The 24,480-nt window shown below is 35.6% G+C and overlaps 2 protein-coding genes and 1 long non-coding RNA gene across 5 annotated transcripts; 2 read left to right on the plus strand and 1 right to left on the minus strand.

The window, feature by feature from the left end:
- On the plus strand, nt 1-12,617 carry LOC111806385 (coatomer subunit beta'-2-like). The gene is made up of 25 exons (XM_023691677.1): nt 1-147; nt 574-594; nt 696-775; nt 1,073-1,127; nt 1,550-1,586; nt 1,685-2,010; nt 2,103-2,234; nt 2,311-2,459; nt 2,872-2,940; nt 4,100-4,250; nt 4,335-4,400; nt 4,562-4,750; nt 5,427-5,567; nt 5,697-5,771; nt 5,929-6,105; nt 6,266-6,357; nt 6,444-6,560; nt 6,996-7,110; nt 7,273-7,344; nt 7,442-7,638; nt 7,708-7,801; nt 9,602-9,708; nt 10,284-10,413; nt 11,605-11,807; nt 12,298-12,617. The coding sequence occupies exons 1-24, from the start codon at nt 145-147 to the stop codon at nt 11,761-11,763; spliced, it is 2,754 nt and encodes a 917-aa protein (XP_023547445.1). The 5' UTR covers nt 1-144; the 3' UTR covers nt 11,764-11,807; nt 12,298-12,617.
- Nucleotides 12,618-14,024: 1,407 nt separating this feature from the next.
- Nucleotides 14,025-18,354, plus strand: LOC111806884 (nuclear pore complex protein NUP50B-like). Of its 3 annotated transcripts, XM_023692396.1 has the most exons (3): nt 14,025-14,179; nt 15,461-15,614; nt 16,459-18,354. In XM_023692396.1, exon 3 carries the CDS (start codon nt 16,527-16,529, stop codon nt 17,946-17,948), a length of 1,422 nt encoding a protein of 473 aa, XP_023548164.1. In that variant the 5' UTR covers nt 14,025-14,179; nt 15,461-15,614; nt 16,459-16,526; the 3' UTR covers nt 17,949-18,354. The 3 variants fall into 3 exon arrangements, with proteins under 3 accessions (XP_023548164.1, XP_023548163.1, XP_023548165.1); XM_023692395.1 differs by lacking the exon at nt 15,461-15,614 and having other exon boundaries at nt 14,028-14,179; nt 16,459-18,346; XM_023692397.1 differs by lacking the exon at nt 14,025-14,179 and having other exon boundaries at nt 15,442-15,614.
- Nucleotides 18,355-18,805: 451 nt separating this feature from the next.
- On the minus strand, nt 18,806-19,374 carry LOC111806886. Its single transcript, XR_002816891.1, has 2 exons — nt 19,087-19,374; nt 18,806-19,004 (listed from the first exon to the last, which is right to left on the minus strand). It is a non-coding gene; the product is annotated as an uncharacterized LOC111806886 (long non-coding RNA).
- Nucleotides 19,375-24,480: the final 5,106 nt, after the last annotated feature.

The following is a 24,480-nucleotide window of genomic DNA, read 5'->3' on the forward strand; positions in this document are numbered from 1 at the left end:
CTCCCTTCTCATATTAACACGAAGAACTTCCATGCTTCAACTCTGAATCCTCTCTCCCCCAATTCTCTTCTCCGAGCTGCGATCACCTGGATAGCTTGGTTGTAACGATCGAGATCTCACTTCTTAAGCTCTCATTTGCTCAATATGGTGAGTGGAAGATTTCCTTTCATTTCATTTAACGCATCTGCTTTCAATTATAGCTTAGATCCGGTTGAAATATGCTACGATTTGATCACAATTGCTCAGTTTTGCTCAATTCTGTTGACATTAGTATTGGTTTCTGAATTCTTCGATTCTTTTCTTTGAAAATTTGGAGTGCGGGAGCTTAAATTGGTTATTCCCTTTGTTTGTTTGGGACATAGATACGGAATTGATCTCTCCTTCTCTTTCTCTTAGCTTTTCTGAGTGAAAAGGAATGTTAGGATCTGGCATTCTAATTTTCGGTCCGTGGTAGCGCATATGTTTACGAATTTCGCGGCTACTACTGAAATTTCTTTGTATTTTTTTTATGACTTGGAATCGTTATTTCTGCTACTAATTACAATTTTTTTTTGGTTGTTGGTGTATTCGCAGCCTCTCAGACTAGAAATCAAGGTATTTCCATTTCCAGTTAAATGGATAGAATGTGTTTGATATTGATTATTTCTAATTCTTGTTATGTGTTTTAAAATATGTTTCCTTATTATTCGATTCAGAGGAAACTCGCTCAAAGATCGGAAAGGGTAAAATCTGTGGATTTGCNTTTTTTTTTTTTTTTTTTTAACATTTCTATCTGGTTTTATAGCACTATAGTTTTCCTTCCCCTTCATTGGCAAGCAGAATGGCCATTGGTGCTTATTAATACCGTGGCTTGGCCATTACATCTTAGGCCATTATGTGCCAGTTAAAATCATGATTGATTTAAATGGTTTCCGTCATGTTAGAACATTGTAGTGCATGATGATTTGTTTCCCATCTTGTTTGAATCTTTGAGACTTCTTTGTTGATCATTTACCAAACTGTGATTATATTATATTTACACTGCAAAAGAGATGAAGCAAACTTGAAGGTTTTGACGCACATCTTACTGCAGGATTTTGGCGAGTTTGTATTCGGGAACTGTATGCATTTGGAACTATCAGTCCCAGGTATGGATATGTTATCATAGATGAGTACATGGATGCTTTCTGAACTTTTCATTTTATTGGAAGTACTTCAAAAATGTTTAAAAAACGAGACCAGATTTCTCTAATTACTCAACCATTTTTACATCAATGAGTTATTGTATGTCATTAATCATATAGTTTATTTGGTAGAAGAGAATTGGAGATCCTGCAAACTTTATTGATAAGAACTTTATTTACAGTACTCTTATGGGTTCCTTTTTTATTTATTTTTTCTTTTGATAAGAACTTTTATTACTTGGTGAATTCTAATTCGAACTCTGGTAGGCACATGATGTGCAAATTCCTCACCTCCATCGCTGAACTCAATAAATAATTTTTTTATCTAATTTTGTAAAATTTGAAATTCTTTAAAAATTAAATGAATCTTCTGGGGACTTCTGCAGATCATGGTCAAGTCTTTTGAGGTCACTGAATTACCAGGTAAGCAGTAAAGTCAATATGGAGAGACAGAGAGGTAAAGGTGAGGGGATGGAAGAATATGCTATGAAGTGTTGGTCGTGTGTTTGCTGTGTTGGCAGTTAGGTCAGCCAAGTTTATCGTGCAGAAGCAATGGGTTGTTGCTGGAGCTGATGACATGTTCATTCGTGTTTACAATTATAATACAATGGATAAGGTAAAAGTATTTGAGGCTCATACAGATTACATTAGGTGCGTTGCAGTCCATCCTACACTTCCATATGTTCTGTCATCATCTGATGATATGCTCATAAAGCTTTGGGATTGGGAAAAGGGTTGGGTGTGCACTCAAATTTTTGAGGGACATTCTCACTATGTAATGCAAGTAACATTTAATCCCAAGGATACTAACACCTTTGCAAGTGCTTCTCTTGACCGCACCATTAAGGTAATATTAAGAATTTCCTAATGGTGAAACGTCTTGTCTGTTCCTAATCTGTATGATGATGCTGAGTAAAATTTGGTAAAATTTTGTGGCAGATTTGGAATCTTGGATCTCCTGATCCTAATTTTACATTGGATGCCCATCAGAAGGGTGTAAATTGTGTTGATTACTTTACTGGCGGCGACAAACCCTATCTAATTACTGGTTCGGATGATCACACTGCTAAGGTCTCTACTATTCTAATTTTTACCCATCTCTCACTGGATCCAAATGGCAAAATTTCATTAAAGCATATGAAAACAGGTGTGGGACTATCAAACCAAAAGTTGCGTTCAAACGCTTGAAGGTCATACGCACAATGTTTCTGCTGTTTGTTTCCATCCAGAACTTCCTATTATTATCACAGGTTCTGAGGATGGTACTGTTCGTATATGGCATGCAACCACTTATAGGTGATTTTTATTCCTAATTTCATGATATCTAGGTTTATATTTTTTCTTTTGGCCCATTAATATATTTGTTAACATTATTCTACATTTAGCTAACTTGACTAAGCATGAAAAATAATTTGGTAGTGAAGGATGTAGCGTGGTCTGGATTTTAGTTTTCATAATTTGCAATATTCTTTATCGGTTTTGTCAACTCATTTATTACATTTAAACATATATGAACGGTTGCAGGTATGAGTTCAAAGATAGGCTGGATAATAATTGAAATTTGTTTGAATAGGGTCATGAACAAAAATTGAGGTTCACTGAAATTTTTGGTCATAACTATCTTGTCACCCATCTCATTTCAATTATATGTTTTTGCATGATTCTTTCCTGCAAGATCTTTTTTTTGATTCATGTTCTTAAATCTCAGGCTTGAGAACACCTTGAATTATGGCCTTGAGCGAGTTTGGGCTATTGGATATATTAAGGGCTCCCGACGGTAAGTCTGGGTTGTTAATTTGGCTTTCTTTATAAAATCATTGTTTTTACTTATATTTTTCTCTTATCCCAAGTGATAGCTGGTATTGGAAATTCTCAATCTCATTTAATCTTCATATTCCTCTCTTTACTTAATAAATTTCTAATCTTTAACCTCCCCATCTCCCCAATTGAAAAAAGAAAGGGGCTCCAACCATACAAAATAGTGTCTAAAGAATAATTACAAAAATTCTTTGAAATCGAACCCCAAAGGAAACAAGAAATCCAACGAGGGGCTACACATTACTAGGATTCCTCTCCACCCCTCTAAATACTCTGTTATTCTTCTCACCCCAAAGATCCTACAAAATAGCACATCCTAGTAAGCCATAAGAACTGGCCCTTTTCACGAAAAGGTGGAGCCTGATTATATCACTAGTGTTCCTGTGCCGAGCTAGTGAAAAGGAAAACGTTTGAAAGAAATTTTTAATTGAAATACTAGTCTATTATGTTGTGAAACAGAAGCTTTTTAATTTTACTTTATTCTGAAACCAAATAAGATCCAGATCCATTTGTTAAATATTTGCTAAGAATGTTTGAAAAAATTAACGTATTTAAATTGATGGTTATTCTTCTCATGTTTTATATAAGTTTTATTAAATTGCTTAAGTTAACTATTCAACTAAAATTCTTATAATTAATGTATACTGTCAATATACATTGTCTAGTTTCTAATCTAAGCAATTATTCGTGAAAGTACTCATAGAATAGAATATGGGAAAAGTATTGTAAATAATGCATATTTATAATAACATAATTAATATAATTATTTCAATAGAAATGTTGAAATAATTTAATTAACCATTCAAGATGCTAATACATAATTTTTTTGCCTTAATTCTTTTGTAACTACTTTATAGTTAGCCGATGAAATATGAATTAAGTGTGAAGTTGTTAAATGATAAGTAAATAATTGAGGACATATTTGAAATTTTTAATTAGGGAGTGGACTAAACATTGACCCTCCGCCATTCCTTCTGTTAATATATTAATTAGGGAGTGGACAGAGTATTAAGCTTATAAGATCACTTTTAAATGATTGAGCACTTAATATCCTTAAAAATCTGCTTGAGATATCTTGTTTGTTTATTGTTAGTAATGATGCATCCCTTGTCCTACAGGGTTGTGATTGGTTATGATGAAGGAACGATTATGGTAAAACTTGGCCGGGAGGTACCTGTAGCTAGCATGGATAATACTGGTAAAATTATTTGGGCTAAGCACAATGAAATTCAAACAGTGAATATTAAGAGCGTGGGAGCAGACTATGAGGTTTGAACTTAATAGCTATTTCTTTATATCCTGTTTTATGGCAATTGGTTTGTTTATATATTTCTTTTTTATCTATCTTTGTAGGTTACGGATGGGGAGAGGTTGCCTTTGGCTGTCAAGGAATTGGGGACCTGTGATCTATATCCTCAAGTAAGTAATTATGCATATATGATTTATCATCTTCATACTTAAGCTGCAATATTAATGTTAAGTTCAGTTAATATGAAACCTTGTGTATTAGAATGAAGTTTTCTTTTGTTGATTGTTTCCGTTTTCATGTTCTATTTGTTTTCTCTCATAATTTCTTTCAGAGCTTAAAGCACAACCCCAATGGACGATTTGTTGTTGTATGTGGAGATGGTGAATATATTATCTATACAGCTTTGGCATGGAGGAATAGGTCATTTGGTTCAGCATTGGAAATTGTTTGGTCATCTGATGGAGAATATGCTGCTCGAGAGAGCACTTCGAAGATAAAGATTTTCACAAAAAATTTCCAGGTGTGTATTCATTTTAATAAATATTTAAGTTGAGGAATCTTGGAATCACATGGTATACTTCAGGAACGTCATTTTATGCATTATTTGATGTCAATGACGAACAATGCTACTATACAACTATACAACAATGCATTGTGCTTGTTCAAGTGGTTGGTTGAGAGAAACCACATAAAAATTTACCTTGTGGGCAGATATTTATTTTACTTTATGAATATTAAACTGTGTATATAGGTTAAGGTTACAGTTCCGAACAGTTTGAGGTGTTCGTGTTTGGCTCATGGGCTAGGTTTATATGACGTGGGCTAGGTTTATATGCATCAGTTCCATAAACTATATAAACTTCAGTCAAGTTTTTGAAACTCATCTTTCTTATAATTTATTTTAAATTTTACAAATTATAAACTTACCAACCAAATATAGGTTATACAAACTGAGGTTTCTATGACACGTTTCTTTGTAAAATCCAAACTTAGGTGATATAAACTCAAAATTTTCAACCATATGCTTCATTTGTCCAGGCGTTGCTTTTTAAGTTTCTGAAGTTCAAACATCAAATATTGTAAACAATGTGCCTCATCCCAAAAAATAAAATGGTCTCATAAAAAGTATCGTATATAACATGTCATTTCAAGATATTGGTCTAGTGTCTTGACTGGATGGAAATATGTTCTTTCAGGAAAAGAAGAGCATCCGGCCTACATTCTCTGCAGAACGTATTTATGGAGGAACACTTTTAGCAATGTGCTCAAACGATTTTATTTGCTTTTATGACTGGGCTGAGTGCCGGTTAATTCGACGGATTGATGTAAATGTGAAAGTAAGTGCAGATATTCCTCGTGAAGCTCTCTAGGATGCTAGTTTCCACAGACACACGTGCACTATGCATAATTTTTCCCTGGCCTTTTGCTAATGTGTTGCATTTTCTAATATTGTATTAAAATTTCAGAATCTCTATTGGGCTGATAGTGGTGACCTAGTGGCAATTTCCAGTGATTCAGCATTTTATATCCTGAAGTACAATGTACGTTGCCATCCATTTAAGCCTGTGTTTCAAGTTTTTGTATTTTTAATTGCATTTAGTGAGATGGCTCCTGGTGGATGCTTCTCAAGTCTTCTTTAGTACGACTCCCGTTAGTGCTATGAACAATTTTATCTAATAAGTATGTTTTATGATGCAGCGCGATGTTGTTTCCTCTTATCTTGATAGTGGGAGATCAGTTGATGAACAAGGTGCTGAGGATGCTTTCGAGCTTCTGCATGAAACAAGTGAACGTGTTAGGACTGGCTTATGGGTTGGGGATTGTTTCATTTATAATAATTCTTCTTGGAGGCTTAATTACTGTGTTGGTGGTGAGGTAATAATGATTCCTATTCTACCCCCTCACCCCCTTTTCCTGGATGTTTTCACAATGCTTCTTTAAATTCACATAAATATACTTCCTTCCAACAAAAAAAAAAAAAAAAAGAGGAGAAAGGCATTGGTCATGGCCTCGTTGATATAAGATTCTTTTTCAGGTTACAACAATGTTTCATCTGGATCGGCCTATGTATTTACTTGGATATCTTGCCAGTCACAGTCGTGTGTATTTAGTGGACAAAGAATTTAAGTAAGCAGATGCTATTTTATGTTCTTGGAACTTATAACTGCTTCCATCTAATCTGATGTAATGATGTGATGATCTATTTATTGTAGTGTTGTAGGATACACATTACTTCTTAGCTTGATTGAATACAAGACACTTGTAATGCGTGGAGATCTGGAAAGAGCCAGTGAAATTTTGCCTTCAATCCCCAAGGAGCATCATAATAGGTAACCTGCCCATTATCTTGTAACTGGTACTTTCAGCATCTTTATTTTAGCTAGCTGAAGTTATGTTTTACCTTGTATTTATCAAGCGAATTTGTAAACTTATCAATCATCTTAGATCTTTTCTTAACTCCACTTTGATACTTGAAAATGCCGATTATGCTTTGGCATTCATGTAGTTTCTCTCTCTTTCTTCCCTGAGGGAGACATGTCTTCCTTGGATTTGAAAATTTGAGTATCAACATGTTTTTTCCTCAGATTTGCAGTGCTTTTCTGGAATCACTCCTTTTCTTATTTTTGCCTTTTGGAGTGTTTATGTGTAAAATACTTGGCTTCTGAAATCTTGTCTTGTTTGTTTATCTTCGTTCATTAATGAAAGATGTCTCTTTTCAAAGGAAAAAAATATTGATATATTTGTTAGTTTTTGTTCTCTATCAGTGTGGCTCGCTTTTTAGAATCTCGAGGTATGGTAGAAGAGGCACTGGAGGTAGCAACAGATCCTGATTATAGATTTGAGTTAGCCATACAACTTGGTAAATTAGATGTTGCAAAGGTATGCTCCACTCTTGTTTGTGCTTAAGAAATGTAGGGTGCTGTTATCAGCTTGTTTAGAACAATTTTTAGTTTCCTTTCTCTCTCCTCTTTTCTATGGGAACAGGGAGCTTGACAATAGTTCGATTGTGATCCAAACAGAGGTTTAATTGATCTTTTGCAGGAAATTGCGATGGTTGTGCATAGTGAACCCAAATGGAAGCAACTTGGAGAATTAGCCATGTCTACTGGAAAGGTGTTCGATTTCACATTCTCTGCTACTGGCCCATGCTACTTACAGTATTTATTAACAGTTCTCTGATATCCATCTCTGTTGAGTCATGTTGTTGCAGCTAGAAATGGCCGAGGAATGTCTAAATTTTGCCATGGACCTGAGTGGTATGTTACTGCTATATTCTTCTTTAGGAGATGTTGAAGGAATATCGAAGCTTGCTTCCCTTGCTAAAGAGCAAGGAAAGAATAACGTTGCCTTCCTCTGTTTATTTACATTGGGTAAATTAGAAGACTGCCTCCAGCTATTGGTGGAAAGGTGAATTTTTCTGTTTGTTTATGAAATTGTTGAAATTTTAGTATAGATGCTTACATCTTCATTTTGTAGTAATCGTATACCTGAAGCTGCATTAATGGCGCGATCTTATCTTCCAAGTAAAGTCTCTGAGATAGTTGCTATCTGGAGAAAGGACTTGAATAAGGTTTTTATTTAATTATTATGTCCTGCTGATGTTGAATAGTCCTTTGACAAAAGTTGTATCATTTTTTATTGTAATAGAGAGCTGAGGATCAAGTAAGGCATCATCCAATAGAAAATATACAAAAATTGTATCATTGTTGCATGTACTGAAGTATTATTAGGCATAGTAATCAAATTGTAAGCCAAAAATTTAGTGTCTCTCATTCAAGGAAGAATTAATCTTATTCAAGCTGTCTTATCTGGGATCCGGCTTTAGTTTCTCTCCCTTTTTGGATTCCTGTTTTGGTTAGTAAGAACCTAGAGAAGATTATGAGGGTTTTCCTTTTTTCTTTTTAGCGGGAGGTGTTGATGAGGGAAGAGAGTCGCATTTGGTTAGTTGGGAGAATGTTTCGAGGCCTTTGGTGTCTGGACTGTTGGGTTTTGGTAATCTGAAGCACTGGAATGAGACCTTTTGGCTGAGTGGATGTGGTGTTCCTCTAGGGAATCAGAGACTTCGTAGGATGGAGTCATGGAGTCTCCGTGAGCATGTACTATCCTCATCCTTTTGAGTAGTCTTGGCGGTAAGTTGATGGGATTCTCTAAAATTACTGGGAAGATATTTCTTTTGTTTTTCCCACTTTTTTCCAATTTGTTAAATGTCTCATTGGAGATGGCCCATATACCTATTTTTTGGAAGACCTTTGGGTGGGGGAGAAACCCCTTTGTTCCTCTTTCCTAACATCTTTCATAAATGAAATTACAGTTTGTGGGCTTTGTTTTACCTTATGTGGGCAAGTTTGTGGGCTTTGTTTTACCTTATGTGGGTAAGTCTTCTACTTCCTTTGTTTTGAGTTCCGTTGCCTTCTTACAGAAAATGAAGCATCAGATATTTCTACCTTTCTTTTGCTTCTGAAGGACATTCATATTCAAAGAGGGGAAAGGGGTATCTTAGTACCTGGACCCTTTTGTCCTTCCTACTTTTTTTCTTCTTAGTTCATTTTTCCATCTTTTGAATTCTCCTTCGCTTTCTCTTTATGCCTTTTTTTCCCCTCCCTATGGAAGGTTAAGATCCCAAGAAGGTTAAATTTTTTTGCCTGGACAAATCTTACATAGGTAGTCAAGACTTTAGACCGTTGCAGAGACATTCCTCCTTTATTTTCGTGGTAGTGGTGTTCTCTTGGCAGAGGTGCATTTGAGAACCTGGACCATATCTTCCAGAGTTGCCATTTTATTTCATCGATTTGGTGTAGATTTTTTGATGTTTTTGGCATTTTGATGGGGTTAGAGAATGCGGGGGATGTTTGAGGAGCACCTTGAGGAGATCTTATTGTACCCTCATTTCAGGGCGACGGCAAAACTCCTTTGGCAGACTTGTTTTTTTCCCTATTGTTTGGAAGATTTGGCTTGAGAGGAATCATAGAATATTGGTGAGGGTGAGCGGTCCAAGGAGAAGTTGTGGGAAGCCATTGAATTCCAAAATCACATGATTTGAGCGTTGCCTCCCATCATCCAAACCCTCAAACCAGACAACAAAAAAGAGAAAATAAACATATATTTCATTAGAAAAGGCATGTCGATATTTATTGCCTCCCATCATTACTCTGTTTCATTGTTCTTACCTTTATATTTGTATCTGATGTATACTCCATTTAATAGGCTTCCTGCATGATTGCTATCCGAAAATATTTATGTTAAATGTAACATATAATTTTACCTCTTTTATTTAAGGGGTTTATTACTTTTACATGTCTATGCTTATTACATGTTGATCAAAGATGCCATTGACCTAACAGTTTGTTCATATAATTTGAAAATATTTTAGGTCAATCCAAAAGCCGCTGATTCACTAGCTGATCCTGAAGAGTATCCTAATCTGTTTGATGATTGGCAACTAGCTATTTCTGTTGAATCTAAGTTTTCAGAGACCAGGTACTTTTGTGTATAATTTCTATATGTGCCTGTCTTGAGAAATTGAATAATTGTTGAAAGAAGAATAGGTCTGAATGATGAGGAGAGCAACCTTTTAAAAAGAATCTCTCTTGTAACTATACTTGTGTGAAAGAAAAAACTGTCTCTGGTGTGAAAAGGAGGCTGAAAAATCTATTATACTTAGAGTAGAATTGCCATCTCTTTTTGTTACAATTTATGCAACCTAAGAAGGAATATGCACATTCCCTGATTGTGTCAGGTTGAAACATTTATCTTAATTCATGTGTATTTTTGCATGAAATAGTTGTATGTGCACGTGCTTCTGCTTAAAGTTCTACGACCTCACCTTTCTTCATGCCCTCTGATAATTTTAATGTTCAAATGAATTATCCATCGTAGTTCCAACCTCTCTGTTTTGTATCATCGGCCACTAATGTTGATCCTTTTGTAGTTATTGCACTTCTGATCGGTCAATTGTGTTTGATGGAATATTCCTAAATTAAATGATCAAGAAACTAGTGTCAACGGATACTTGATTACTGCCAACATTTATTTCTTTCCTTGAATTTTGTTAGGGGTGTTTATCCTTCTGCGGTGGAGTATGCTAATCAAGCTGAGAGGTCACATACAACACTTGTGGAAGCTTTTAGGAATATGCCCATGGATGAAGAGGAGCTCCTTGAAAATGGAAATTCAAATCTTGAGGTATGTGCTGTATGCAAATTTCATATTACTTTTAAAGGTAAAAAGTTGTTTCTTGGTTCCTTCTTATCCAAAAGGCTGGAGTTGGTGGAAGACATTTGATACTATCCTTGCTATTGATCATTCCTATTCTTCTAGCTACGGTTAACTATCTGTTAGACCACCATTTCAAAAGCTGTCAGAGTAAGTAATTGTACGTGACTTTAGGGAGAGAGATTCAGTCGGGTGTGAATAGATANTTTTTTTTTTTTTTTTTTTTTTTATTATTATTTTTTTAAAAGAGAAATATCCCTAGAGAATATCATAACATGAAACTAAAGAAGGCCTAGGCATAGGAATTACAAAAAACTTTTCTAATTTGTCATGAGGGAAGATAGTCGTAAGAGCAAAAAAAATGGCTAGAATTCTTACACCAAGTTAATGCTAAAAAAGAGCGAATAAAAAACTATAAAAAAAGTTTCTCCTTGTCGTCGATGAAGAATTGATTGTTTCTCTCGATCCAAATTGACCAAAGAAAGACCCTGATGAAGTTGAGCTAAATGATTTCCTTTTGCTCTTCATAAGGTTGCCCCACCAAAACTAAATCCAAGTGTAGATCCCCGGTTCTAAAATTCACGTAGGAAAGGGAATGATGTGCATTTGGTGTAATGGATATGGGTTGTGTTGTGTTGTGGGGCCCTCCTGTGGGCTTGTTAGGAACATGACCTTAGTATGTGAAATTACTATTAGTCAAGATTTTGATCGAATGTGAAATTACTGATAATATGCGATCTTTTTGCTTGTGGTTTCTTCATAACAGTGAGTTTTCTGTTTGGCAACTAAGTACTACTAGAGGTCTTCTTGTTGGTTGTTAGGCTTAGGTGCTCTCGGTAGGCGAGAAGTTAGAGCTCTTATATCCTATGTTAAGAACTTAAAGTGTGTATTTGTTTTCAAGGGACTAAACTATATGCAGGAGAAATACTCCTCTCTACTACTCGTAGTTGCTATTTTTTACTCTAATTACTTGCGAATGGCTATTAAATCCTATCACTATGGCATATACATATGAATGGTTGTGTTATGAAATTTGGCCATTTTGTCCCATTTTATACCATCCAAGCCATGGAATTCAACATTCACGATATGCCTTTTTTATTTCTTGCATAAATTAGTATTGAGGTTTAGAGCTTAGTTTGAGTTGTGGTTCTTAATCAGAATGGAGATGAAGAGACTGCAGAGATCCAAAATGGACAAAACAGCCAAGAGGATCCTGTTGTAGTGGATGCTGATTCAACAGATGGTGCCGTTCTTGTTAACGGCAACGAGGATGATGAAGAGTGGGGTACGAATAACGAAGGAACCCAGTCGGCCTAAAGGCAATTGGTTGCACAACTGTGAAAATCCAATTGTTGTCTCTGGTGATTCGTTCATTCTAATATGCTAGCTTTGCATGTATTTATGCAACTTGCTTTCTGTATTGCTAGATCTAAAAGCATGGTTTTAGATTATCACGAATTATTAGTTTCCATATTCACTGATGTTCATAAGCATACTGCCCCTTAATAGTCACCCCCTTTTTTTTTTTCGTTCTTTGCTGCTGGGTTATCACAGCTTGGACGTTGTTCCCCCCTACGTCCCCTTTGTTGTCTTGAAGTTGCGCTATTAGTGATACAACTTCTACTTTGATAAGCAACATGTGATTAGTAAACCAGATAACATTTTAGATTATCACGAATTATTGTTTTCATATTCACTAATGTTCATAACATATGAATTGTCTTGTTATCGAAATATTGATTTCGGTAATGTAATCAATTCTTCCTTACTTCTCCCATGTTCTACCTGTATTTCTTTTATTGTCATTTTATAATATTGTTCTCACTTAGTATTCATTTCCTTATTTTGCAGTGTTAACATCACATCACTAGGCTTCAGCTAATGATTCGATGCTGGATTCTTGTGCAGACGTGGGTACGCCATGTGCGAATATACTCAACTATATATATATATATGATCGTTCCGGAAAATAGAAAAAATTAAAGAATTATTCATTCTTTATGACTATAAAGTCAATTTTTGTAACTATAGATAGATGTACTCCAATCCTTTTTAGAATGCAATAGTTAACCTCATTTTTGGATCTTGCCTTTATAGAGCATAGGTGGCGCATGTAGATCGATCTGATTATTATTATTATTATTCCATTTTGGCCATAGCCCCATTTTCAATATGTTACTGTATCTTACATTTAGAGGCTCGACCTTATCGAGACTCGTGAAATACAAATAAGCGACACATAGTTGTCTTGCTTGTTTATTTTGTAACGGTCTAAATCCACTGTTAGCATATTTTGCTCTCTTTGGGCTTTCCTTTTCGGGCTTTTCCTCAAGGCTTTCATTTTCCTTTTCAACCAACGTGGGATCTCACAATCCACCCCTCTTTGTGGCCTAGTATTCTCGCTCGTTCCCTTCTCCAATCGATGTGGAAGTCCCAATTCACCTCCTTTGGGGCCCAACATCCTTATTGGCACACCTCCTCGTGTCCACCTCCCTTTAGGTCTCAGCCTCTTCGGTGGTGGCACATCGCTCAGTGTCTGGTTTTGATACCTCTGTAACAACCCTAGCTTACCATTAGCCGATATTATTTTGTTTGGGCTTTTTCTTTTTACTTTCCCTCAAGGTTTTTAAAATGCGTCTTGCTCAAGAACCTCTCTTGTAAAGAATGCTCCCCTCCCCAATTGGATCTCACAATTTTTGTGTTGATCATTCAATAATGTTTTTTTGACATTCCTACCAGCTACAAAGTTGAAGTTAGAGCCGGTTTGAAATGACATTTTAGGCATTTCACTTAAAATCATTTAAAGAGTCTTTCAAAGTTAGGTCTTTAGTAGTGAGAGCTATCTTGTCATTCACGCTACTCGCACAAGACAAAAAGTTGACTTTCTTATTGCCTTCATGAGGCATTTAAATTCACAACAGATTCCTTTTCTGGTTTTTTGGTCAATCACTTTAAAGTTACTTTTTGGATAATCCTCTCTTTCAAGTTGTGTTCGTAAATTAATTTAAATATATTAATTAATTAATTGGGTGATTAATCAAGTACATTAGGAGTAATTTATAGATTTATCATATCCATTAATATCGGGGTCATGCTCACTCAACAAAGAAAACCTTGGACTGTGAGGGTCATTTTAGCAAATCCAGTGACACAAATTGAATAAATTATATTAAACTTGATTCCAAGCTTATAAAGAAAATAAACTATTCATTATTAAATTTATTTTTTCATTTTATTATTATTGGGCCAATGGATTATCCACAATACAAGCCCAAAATATCAGCCCAAGATCCACGGGTAGCGTGAAACCGCTGCAAAACCGCTGGTGCAAAACCCGCGGGCAAAAGACCCGGGCACCTTCCTCTTATTTATATATTTATTTATTTATTTATTTTTCTCTCATTAATATTATTCATTTTCTGTACTTATAACTAAAATATTTAAACTGAACATAATATTTATTATTTATAAATAAACATTATAATTTTCGTCTTAATTAATTTGACTAATTAGTACTAAGTATTTTTTGTGACGACGTCGTTTAGAAACCTCGCCGAAAAACAAGGGAAGAGAGAGAAACCCGAGTGCCCGTTCAAATCCAGAAATGAAAGGGGAACCAAACCAAAAACCCTCCCTCATATTTCACTCTCTCTCTCTCTCTCTCTCTCTCTCTCTGAACCCTCATTTCTCTCTCATTTCTTCTACTTCTGAACCAGCTTTGCTTGGATTCTCGGTAATTCCTGCTCCATTCACGTTTTTATTTTATGTTTCGAAGGGCAGGGGATTTGGATGTGTTAATTTATTCGATTTTCTTTTCTACTTTGACTCTATGTTTATTCCAAAATCAGGGGCTTCTGACTGTGTTTCTGTTCGTTGTTCTTTGAATCTTTGAGTTGTTTGTGTGTTTTGGTGTAGTGGATAGCTCGTTCTTTCTAATGATAGCTGGTGGCGATGTTTTTTATTTTAATTTTAGTTCGGAATGGTACAGTTCAAGCCCTTGCACCCTATTTTGGGTTTTTGGTTACCAATTGTGGGAGGAAACGCAACATAAAGAGTCGGAAGAGTGTAGGGAGATTTGATTCTGCTATGGAGAAAGAGGGAAAAGGGAAATGGAAAGTGAAAATGAAAAAGAAAAGCTAACCCTTAAATGGAATGTTCAATTTAGAGATCCCTTTCGTTCAACTAGTTGACAATTGTTTTTTGGTTTGAACCTTTTTGTCACTCTTGTTATGTCATCTGTTATTGATCTTTGTTGTATATTCCTTACCGCAACCTTGACAATTTACTGGTTGGGTCTCTATTATTCATTTTGATTCTTTTAGGTATTAAACAGTGGCCTTAATAAGCAATTAATGTCGTTGTGATGCATATCGAGCTGCAGGATTCATTCAAACGATTTGAGGGTTTAAGATGCGATCCTAAGATCACCTTTTAATTAATTGTTTGATATAAGATCCTCGTAATCATTGCCCTCCTGAGTCTAGTGAATTCTATGAGGTTGTTTAGTGGCTCCTTAAATCCTGTTGGCTGTATTTCGTGGCTGAGACAACCATCTTGATCTTGGAGATCATTTATTCAGTGGTTTGTGGCTATTGTAATAGTAGGCTTCTCTTCTTATCATATCTGCAGTTTGAAATTGTCAGTCATGGAAACCCTTCACTCTCTTTGGCTCTAACATGTCTATTGTTTACTGACACTGACCGTTCACAAATGCATGTTCAAAGTTCCTTGCCTCTTCCATTAAATTGCGGAAATGGTTTATCATGTGCTGTGTTATGTTTGGCTTATTTTTAGATACGACCATCTGTTTCTTGTTTCAGTTCTCATTTATGCTATAACAACTGTTATATCATTTCTTTGGTTGGAATGTACATGTCGATAAATTAAAAATTATGTTTCATGCGTTGGTTAAATACTTTAGGACTATAACTGATCTTTTGCTTTTTTTGTTTCTCAATACTAAATTCATTATATGTCTATGAGGCAATGTTCTAGGGGGTTACTATGTTTTCAGACTTAGGTTAAGACACATTGTAAAGTTCATGTTGCATCTTTACCTGCCTGATATCAAGCAGGATTTGAAGTTATATTCATCATTCAATAATGTCAAGAGGATTGAACTGGGTTGGTTTAAAATGATGAATGTTTTGGACTAGATGGTCTTGGGGGTAATATCACCTTATCTCAACTCATTCCCATCATAAATGTTTGCATCAACCATTATTATCATGAAGATAATTGTCTTAGGTTAAGCCTCATCTTGTAATGCTATATGTGTTCATGTTATATTGCACGAAAGCAACATGAAAAATGAAAAATTAAGGGTTCAATGGCTTGCCAGCATAATTAATATTACAAAATTATGGAATATTAAATAAATATGTCAAAATGTCATATTAATTTATTTAACTGCAATTTCATTCTATTGAAGTCACTTAGGCAGCATATACAACCTCGTAGACCAGGGATTGTGCTATTATTTTTTACATCTAGAAATCCTAACCAAAATCTTAGGAATCAAGATGTAATTGTGCTGACTATTGATGAATTAAAATTGATTTTAGTATGGTCACTTGATTTAAATAATTATAGCTAATGAATAAGTTCCAAAGTAGGAATTCTTAAATTGTCAAACAGCAAACATCTTCTATTCATAAGAATTTCTATTAGTGGTTCCATGTAAAAATCAAACAGGGGAAATTTTTATTTATAAATTTTATATCCAGATCCAGACATCCTATTTTTTGCATCTCACTCTCTTCCAAATATCTGAAACAAATGGCTTATAAGAGATTGCCTACTATTATCTTGTTTAAAGAAGAGATTGTCTATTTGTAATTCTCATTTCCTCCTCTACACTCTTCTCTAGGCTTTACTACTTTTATGTTTTTGCTTAATCTGTTTGTATTTGTAAGAGAAGTTCTNTTTTTTTTTTTTTTTTTTTTTTTTTTTTTTTTTTTTTTTTTTTTTTTTTTTTAACTTGTTAAGTTATAATGTTTATGCAATCTCCAGATATATATATATTCAGTTTCTGCTTTCTAGCCGAACTTCGAGCTCTTGTTGATTTTCTGGACTACTCAATGGGGGATGCTGAAAATGCAACATCTACAAAGAAGAGGGCTGCTGGTAGGGAGCTATCACGAGATAACCCTGGGCTTGATGATGAAGAAGATGTTTCTGAGCAAGAGACTGGAACGTTCAAGCGAGCTAGTGAAGAGGTCCTAGCCACCAGAAGAATTGTCAAAGTACGTCGTGGTCAAGCAGCCTCTGCCCCGTCTTCTAATCCTTTTGCTGGAATACGCTTGGTACCTCCAACTGAAAATAGTGGAAGTGCTTCAGAAGTTAAAAGTGATGCACAGGCAGCTGGTGAGAAAACTGGTTCAGATGAGGCAAATCAAAAGGATGTTTCTCATGAAAAGATTCAAAAAGATGGTCATAGTGACGAGCCAGCAGAATGTAAACTTGACACATCAGAGGCCGAATCTGTTCCAAATGTGCACCATGTTGATCAGAACAGCACTGTTGCAAGCGAATCTGCCATATCTGAGCTAGATGATAAACAAGTTACTGAGCGCAATAAGATTGAAAATGAAGTACGGGCTGGAGAAGATAAGAATGGCAATGAGGAACTTGTAAGAGATGAGAAGGCTGAGAATGATGAATGTGTAAGTGGCGGTAAGAATGACAATGGGGATCCTGCAAAAGGTGAAAAGAACGAAAATGAGGATCCTGCGAGAGATGCTAAGAATGAAAATGAAGAACCCAGTGAAGGAAATGAGATACAAAACAAGGAAACTGGGGATCAAGAAAAGACAGAAAATGAAGAAAACAAAGAAAACGGAAGTGAAACAGATCCTAGTAAGAAGGCTGGTCCTTTGAGCTCATTCCAACAATTATCAAGTAGCCAGAATGCCTTCACAGGTCTTGCCGGCACTGGACTTACGACATCTACGTTCTCCTTTGGTAATATACCCAAGGATGGGGTTGGCCTGACTGCTAGTTTTGGTCTCTCTACTAATGGTAGCTCAGCCCTCTTTGGTACTTCAGGGTCTTCCATTGTTTCCAAGAGTGAGAAAAGTGGCTTTCCATCAATGCAAGAGGTTGCAGTTGAAACGGGTGAAGAAAATGAAAAAGTAGTCTTCAATGCTGATTCTATAATGTTCGAGTTTATCGATGGATCTTGGAAGGAACGTGGAAAGGGAGAGCTGAAAGTTAATGTCCCGACGAGTGGGACTGGTAGAGCAAGGATTCTTATGAGAGCTAGAGGAAATTACAGGCTAATTTTGAATGCAAGTCTTTACCCTGACATGAAGCTCACGAACATGGACAAGAGAGGTATCACCTTTGCCTGCATGAACAGCGCCAGCGAAGGGAAGGATGGTCTCTCAACATATGGTTTGAAATTCAGGGATGTATCCATTGTGGAGGAGTTCCGAGCAGCAATCACTGAGCATAAAGGTAAAGCCTCTACAGTTCTGAAAACACCAGAGAATTCTCCTTAAGGACTCAATGATGCGAAAATTATACTTAGTGAAGAACAGCTGCATAGTTTCTGCTCTGTTGTGGATCGTCGATCAGAGGTCATCCTACAGCTCGAGCGAGTAGTTCTTTTTGGTTCGGCATTTCATAAGCCATTATGTAGCAGAGTCATAGAATGTTACTAATTTTGTTGTAGTTTTTATTTGTCATCATAGACTATTTTCTGTTCATATCTTGGGTGGAACATATGTTCAGACTTGATATGCTCCTAGACCATGGGAACTGGCAGAATCTCATAATCGTCCATCTCAACTTTGCGATATGAACCAGCTTCTTCTGAGGCCTCTAGATTGAGTACTTTGTTAACACAGAGAGAGGCAAGAAGAAAGAAACGGAAAATGCTACTTTTGTTGTTTGGATATTGGAACATTATGATATCACCAAGTATACTCTGCCTATTCAAACACTACTGTTCCAAACTAGTTGAGATGGCTGCACACTGCTTTGCCTGGTTCTCGTTTTCTTATATTGATGGTATTATGTTTATAAACAGGTAAGAAGAGCTTTTGAAGGTCCTCTCAGCCGTGAAGAATCTATCTCAAATATTTTTATTTTGGGTCATCTGGTTCTACTCAGCTCTATGCTTAAGCCAAGGAGATTGCCATCCAACTTGGTAAACTCGGGTATGCCCCTTTTACTTTTCATCAGATCGTATGCAGATGGTTTTCTTGAAACGAGTTTTAAAAGTTCACTTGAAAGAAAAGAAAGGTTTAGAGCTTTGTTTAGTCTCTCAACTTTAAGATCAAATTTTAATAGATTTTTAAAACTTTTAGTTTTGTATCTAATAAGTTTTTAAACGTTTAAGGTAACAATTATATGGTTCCACGTAACACATCATTCTCATATATCATGCACAAACTTGAAACCATGAAACCATGCATACACCAAAATATGTTTATTTATTGATGGTGTTAAGGCCAATCCCAGCTCCTTCTCCTCCCTTCTTCATGTTTCTGCTTTCTAAGCTTTGATGCATGTTCCAGCGCACGAGTCCACACACCTTTCCACTTTCTTCTCAGCTGCCAAGTTCATAAGAACACAAAATGAAAACATGTTTGAAAAATAAGAAACGAAGAAATGGGTACAGGAAATTTTGCTCACATGGGTCGTTCTTGGTGCTGAATTTGGTGCACATGGAAGTGGCACACCCAAGTTTGCAGAAGTAATGAGTGTCCATATGGTTGAAATCCATTGGGGCTGATGCAATGAACAGGCACTTCGCCAAGCACGTTGCACCGCAGGTGCCAAGGGTGATGCCTGGTGTGATAGCACACGCTACGAAGCACTTGGCGTAGCACTTCCTAAAGGACGCTGTGGACCTTCCTGCCACTAAGCTCAGAATGAAGCAAATTATAACAACTGACTTCATTTTCATTCACTCTTCAATGTGAGGCTTTGGGGAAGAGTGGTCGTTCTTAAATAACCACTTGGCTTGTGGAAAATAAGCAGCAGGAAAATGATTCAAGCCTTGACTTAAGCTAAGTCTTCCATTCAAAAATACTCCTCAAAAGGTTTCTATTTATTCGTATGTGGGGTTCAAGAAGCGAGAAGATGGTAACGTGATCATGTTGTAAGAGATGCACGAAAATGCCTGTAACAGTCCAAGCACACCATTAGGAGATATTGTCTGCTTTGACTCGTAACGTATTGCCGTCGGCCCTTACGGTTTAGAAACGGGCCTACTAGGGAAAGGTTTCCACATCCTTATAAGGAATGTTTCGTTCTCTTCTCTAACCAATGTGGGATCTCCTCCACGTCCTCACTGGTATACCGCTTTGTGTCTGACTCTAATACCATTCGTAACAGTCCAAGCCCACCGCTAGCATATATTATCCGCTTTGATCCAATACATATCGCTATCAGCCTCACAGTTTTAAAATGCATCTATTAGAGAGAGGTTTCTACCCCCTTATAAGGAATGTTTCATTTCCCTCTCCAACCGATGTGAAATCTCAAAATCCATCCCTCTTGAGGGCTTAACGTCCCCCCTGACACATCGTCGGTACCTGACTCTGATACCATTTGTTACAGTCTAAGTCCACTGCTAACAAATAATGTCCACTTTGACTCATTACGTATCGTTGTCAGCCTCACGGTTTTAAAACGCGTTTACTAGAAAGAGGTTTCTACACCCTTATAAAAAAATGTTTTGTTCCCATCTCCAATCGATGTGGGATCTCACAATGTCGAAGTCATCAAGTGCCGAATTCAAATTCTGAATCTTGTGCATGAGTCGTTACATATCACCAACCCTCCTCACTACCGAGTATTCAGACTATTGAGATCCACGTGTCGCAATATGATTGCACAATATTTGATTCTTTGTATTTTAAAATTGGGAGAAAATATAAAATTGCAAGTTTTTGTTCATTCTTTTATGAGTTAGTTAGATACCCATTTAGCAATATTTTGTCATTCAAACCCTTAATGCATGAGTCAGACAATACTTATAAGTAGACAGAAATTTGTGAATTTCATGATGTTTTCCATTAGAGAAATCAAGATCACCAATTGCTCTGATTTCTTAATCTTATCAAAAAAAACCAAACATAATCTACGCTTCATTATGGAAGTTCTGTACATAGTCAACATTTTAGGTCAACTTGCACTATTTGTATGGACATTTTGATTTCAGAATGGTCGGGATAAGTCCGTTGTCCCGACGTGGTATACGAGTCATGATTTACATAATACTTTCATTCCTTTCATGACATTAATTCTCTACGAGACATACATACCTATGGATGATATTTAGTCGGTCCAACAAGAGAGAATCTTGCTGCTTACTTGCTATATCCCTGCGCTCTTGCACGGCTCTTCTCCTTTCGGTCTCGCCCTGTTTCTCCCTTCTCCCTCTCCCCGTTCTACCGTTCAAAACAAGGCCCTATGAAGTATAGCTAAGTGGTAAGACATCGATTTTTGGTACCGACATGCAAAGGTTTGGATCCTTTTACTCCAGATTATGAACACCAATCGGATCTGTCAAGAACGAGCTGACCACTACAGGAAAAGTGGCTGACTTCATTCATATTTTATTATTTAAAATTTCTTATTTTAATTATGCTTATGAATATAATTATTAAAAATAAGGTCAAAATTATAATAATTAACCCAGTCATAATATAATTTTCATGAATATTCTCATAAGATATTCTTATTTTTTATTTATTTACTTATAATACTAATAATACACACCTTAACTTAATCTAGGATTTAGCTTCATAGTCAAATGGTTTATTATCACCAATATTTGACATTTATTTATTTATTTATTTATTCATTTACTTCCACATAATTTCGTTTTCCTTCATTAATTCTTCCTATTGGAGCATGTTCGAGAGCACGAGTCAACACATCCTTCGACTTTCTTCCCATCTGTCACGTTCACAACAAAATTTTATTAGCATATTTAGACACATGGGCACGTACATATATATATATGTAAACGTACCTAAACATATATATTAACGAAAAATGGAATTAAAATTTTGAAGAGATCGAGTAGCTTGACCTGTTCGAGCGTTGGAGAGGAGCCTAGTGCAGCGAGAAGTGGCACACCCGAGCTTGCAAAAGTAAGCATTGTTCATGTGATTGATATCCATGGGGGAGTCTTGGGCAGATAATATGCATTTTCCTATGCATAATGCACATTCGACGGGGCCAGTGAAGCAGGGGAACACGCAGAAGGCATAGCAATATGGGTTACTCGACAAGTCTGGCATGCCCAAGTGTTGGGAGCTACCGGTGCCCATAACTATGCTCAAAACCAAACATATTACAACACCTGACTTCATCTTCCAAGCTTCTTGGAACACGGTTTAGTTTGTTTCTGGGTCGTTAGGGACGGGAACGAACCATCAGCTTCTTAAATAGCCATTTGAAGGATCCTACAAATGATTAAACCCAATACACTCATTAACCATGGTTAATTACTTGGATTCCATGGTTTGTGTCCACTAACGTTTTCGTTTTAGTGATTGTCCACATGGTCTCTGTAGTAAAGTTTTTTTCGTTCAAATGTGTTCTCGGTTAATTTATGTACACTTTCTTAATTTAGGTGTCACGTGTCTTCCAGCTTCTCGCTTGGTTCGTTCTGAAGCACTTTCTACAAGGAGAGATCCTGACTAAGATTTGGAATTTGAGTTCATCATTTGATGGTTTGATCAAGTTACGTACTTGTCTTGAAGTGTTTTTCAGAGTGAAGATATGAGATCCCCACATCGGTTGGAGAGGGGAATGAAACATTCCTTATTATAAGGGTGTGCAAACCTTTCCTTAATAACGAGTTTTAAAAACTATGAGGTTGACGGCGATACGTAACAGGTCAAAGTGGAAACCTTTACTTAGTAACGAGTTTTAAAAACTATGAGGTTGACGACGATTCGTAACAGGTCAAAGTGGAAACCTTTACTTAGTAACGAGTTTTAAAAACTATGAGGTTGACGGCGATACGTAACAGGTCAAAGTGGAAACCTTTACTTAGTAACGAGTTTTAAAAACTATGAGGTTGACGACGATTCGTAACAGGTCAAAGTGGAAACCTTTACTTAGTAACGAGTTTTAAAAACTATGAGGTTGACGGCGATACGTAACGGGTCAAAGTGGATAATATCGGCTAGCGATGGATCTAGACTCTTACAAAAAAAACTATCCACACATGCTAGAATCTAAATTCAGCATCTGTAACGTCTGTGTCTAGGATTTGAACTAGGAGTTAGATCTGAATTCAACATTTAATAGCTCGATCACGTTATTTACTTCGTCTAGAACTCTTTCTATAATTTTTTATTCGGATATTGATGCTACTTTAATCATTTTATAATTAAGTCACTCAGAAATATTTTATTATTCAAAATTAATATCTTGAGATTTTTTTTTTTTTTTTNTTTTTTTTTTTTTTTTTTTTTTTTTTTTTTTTTTTACAAAAAGAAAATATCTTTAAATAATTTTTCCATCAAAATCTTTATAAATCAAATAATTACTTTTTATTTTTAAAAATTATGTGTATTTCTTTCTAATTTATTTATTAATTTTAAATATTTTTTAGTCGGGTCATATTCTCAAATTCATTTTTATTCAGAGGTGGGCCGTCTCAGTTCATTCATATTCTTACCACACTAATTATAAAATAAAAAAAATAAAAAAATTAATGGTTTAGATTTTAATGAACATATGTCATTAACCACCATGTTTTTAGTTATGTCTTTTCAATTTACTTTCACTAATTTATAATCCGTGACACTACATTTTGAACGGTGTACATAAAACCGAGAAAATCGTGCCATAAGTATCAGCTAATTTGATACTCTAAATTACGAGAGATATCAAATATATTTATGTTTAATTTTTTTTCGAGATTTACTTAAATAAGCCTTCGCTGAGTGGAACGAATCTTGAGGTGACCTAAAAATGATTAAACTTTTTGACTCGAGTAAAACAATCATCTTAATTCTTATAGGGAGATTTAAATGTTGGTCTTATCTATAGAATAAATGGAACGACCATTACAAACGTGACAATTTTTATTTTATTATTATTATTTTTTTTTAATTTTGGATTTACGGTTACAGATAAATGTATTTAGTTTGGAACGTTCATATAAATAATAATAATTATTTTTAAAATTTTTCTTAACCATTAGGATTTAAGTTCAGCTTGGTTTGTCATCGAATAAGACTCTAAGAGAAGAGGTTCGAAAAAAAAAGTGCACCTTGTTCGTATAGGTAGTAATTAAAGTCATTTTTTATTATTATATTCTCGGGATTACTCTTATTCAAATGTGGTCTAATTTCATTCATGTACCGCTCTTTTACTCGAGCATCACATGCCAACCGACTTCTATTTTGGTTCGTTCTTGAACCACATCCTATAATGAGAGGTTCTGTTCTTATATCATTTATAATCCTTCGTGCTTAGGATCAGACCAAGATTTAAAACCTAAATTCAACGACATCTAATAGTCTAAGAGTGCTAATTATACCCATAAATATTGTGACATTCGAGTAAATGAGAGTTACATGAATGAACTGAGATCATATCCGAATGAGAGCGATCTTGAAGATAGAATGACTAAGAAAGTGGAACAGCCTAAAAATAATTAAACCTATCAACTCGGGTAAAACAATCATTTGAATTTCTTAATACCGAGATAATTTATCTTTACTAATTAAGTTACGTTTTAATAGTAATAAAATTAGCTTCTTAAACCGTTCTCACGTAAGCAACCTTATTTATTTCACATATTATTGATGGATGTAGACACAAACTTTAATACACGACATAACTTATAATCAATTTGGATTTGTAACACCAATATTGACATTTGTTTATTTATTCATAGTATCAATAAGCCAAGTTCTAGCTCGTCATGTCATGTCATGTCATGTCATGTCACGTCGGTCTTATTAGTTCATAATGTTCGTGCATGTATGCGAGCACGAGTTGACACAGCCTTTCATTTGCTTCTCATCTGCAACGTTCAAAACAAAGAAAATA

This window comes from Cucurbita pepo, chromosome LG12 (assembly GCF_002806865.2).
Source record: "Cucurbita pepo subsp. pepo cultivar mu-cu-16 chromosome LG12, ASM280686v2, whole genome shotgun sequence".
NCBI lineage: Eukaryota > Viridiplantae > Streptophyta > Magnoliopsida > Cucurbitales > Cucurbitaceae > Cucurbita > Cucurbita pepo.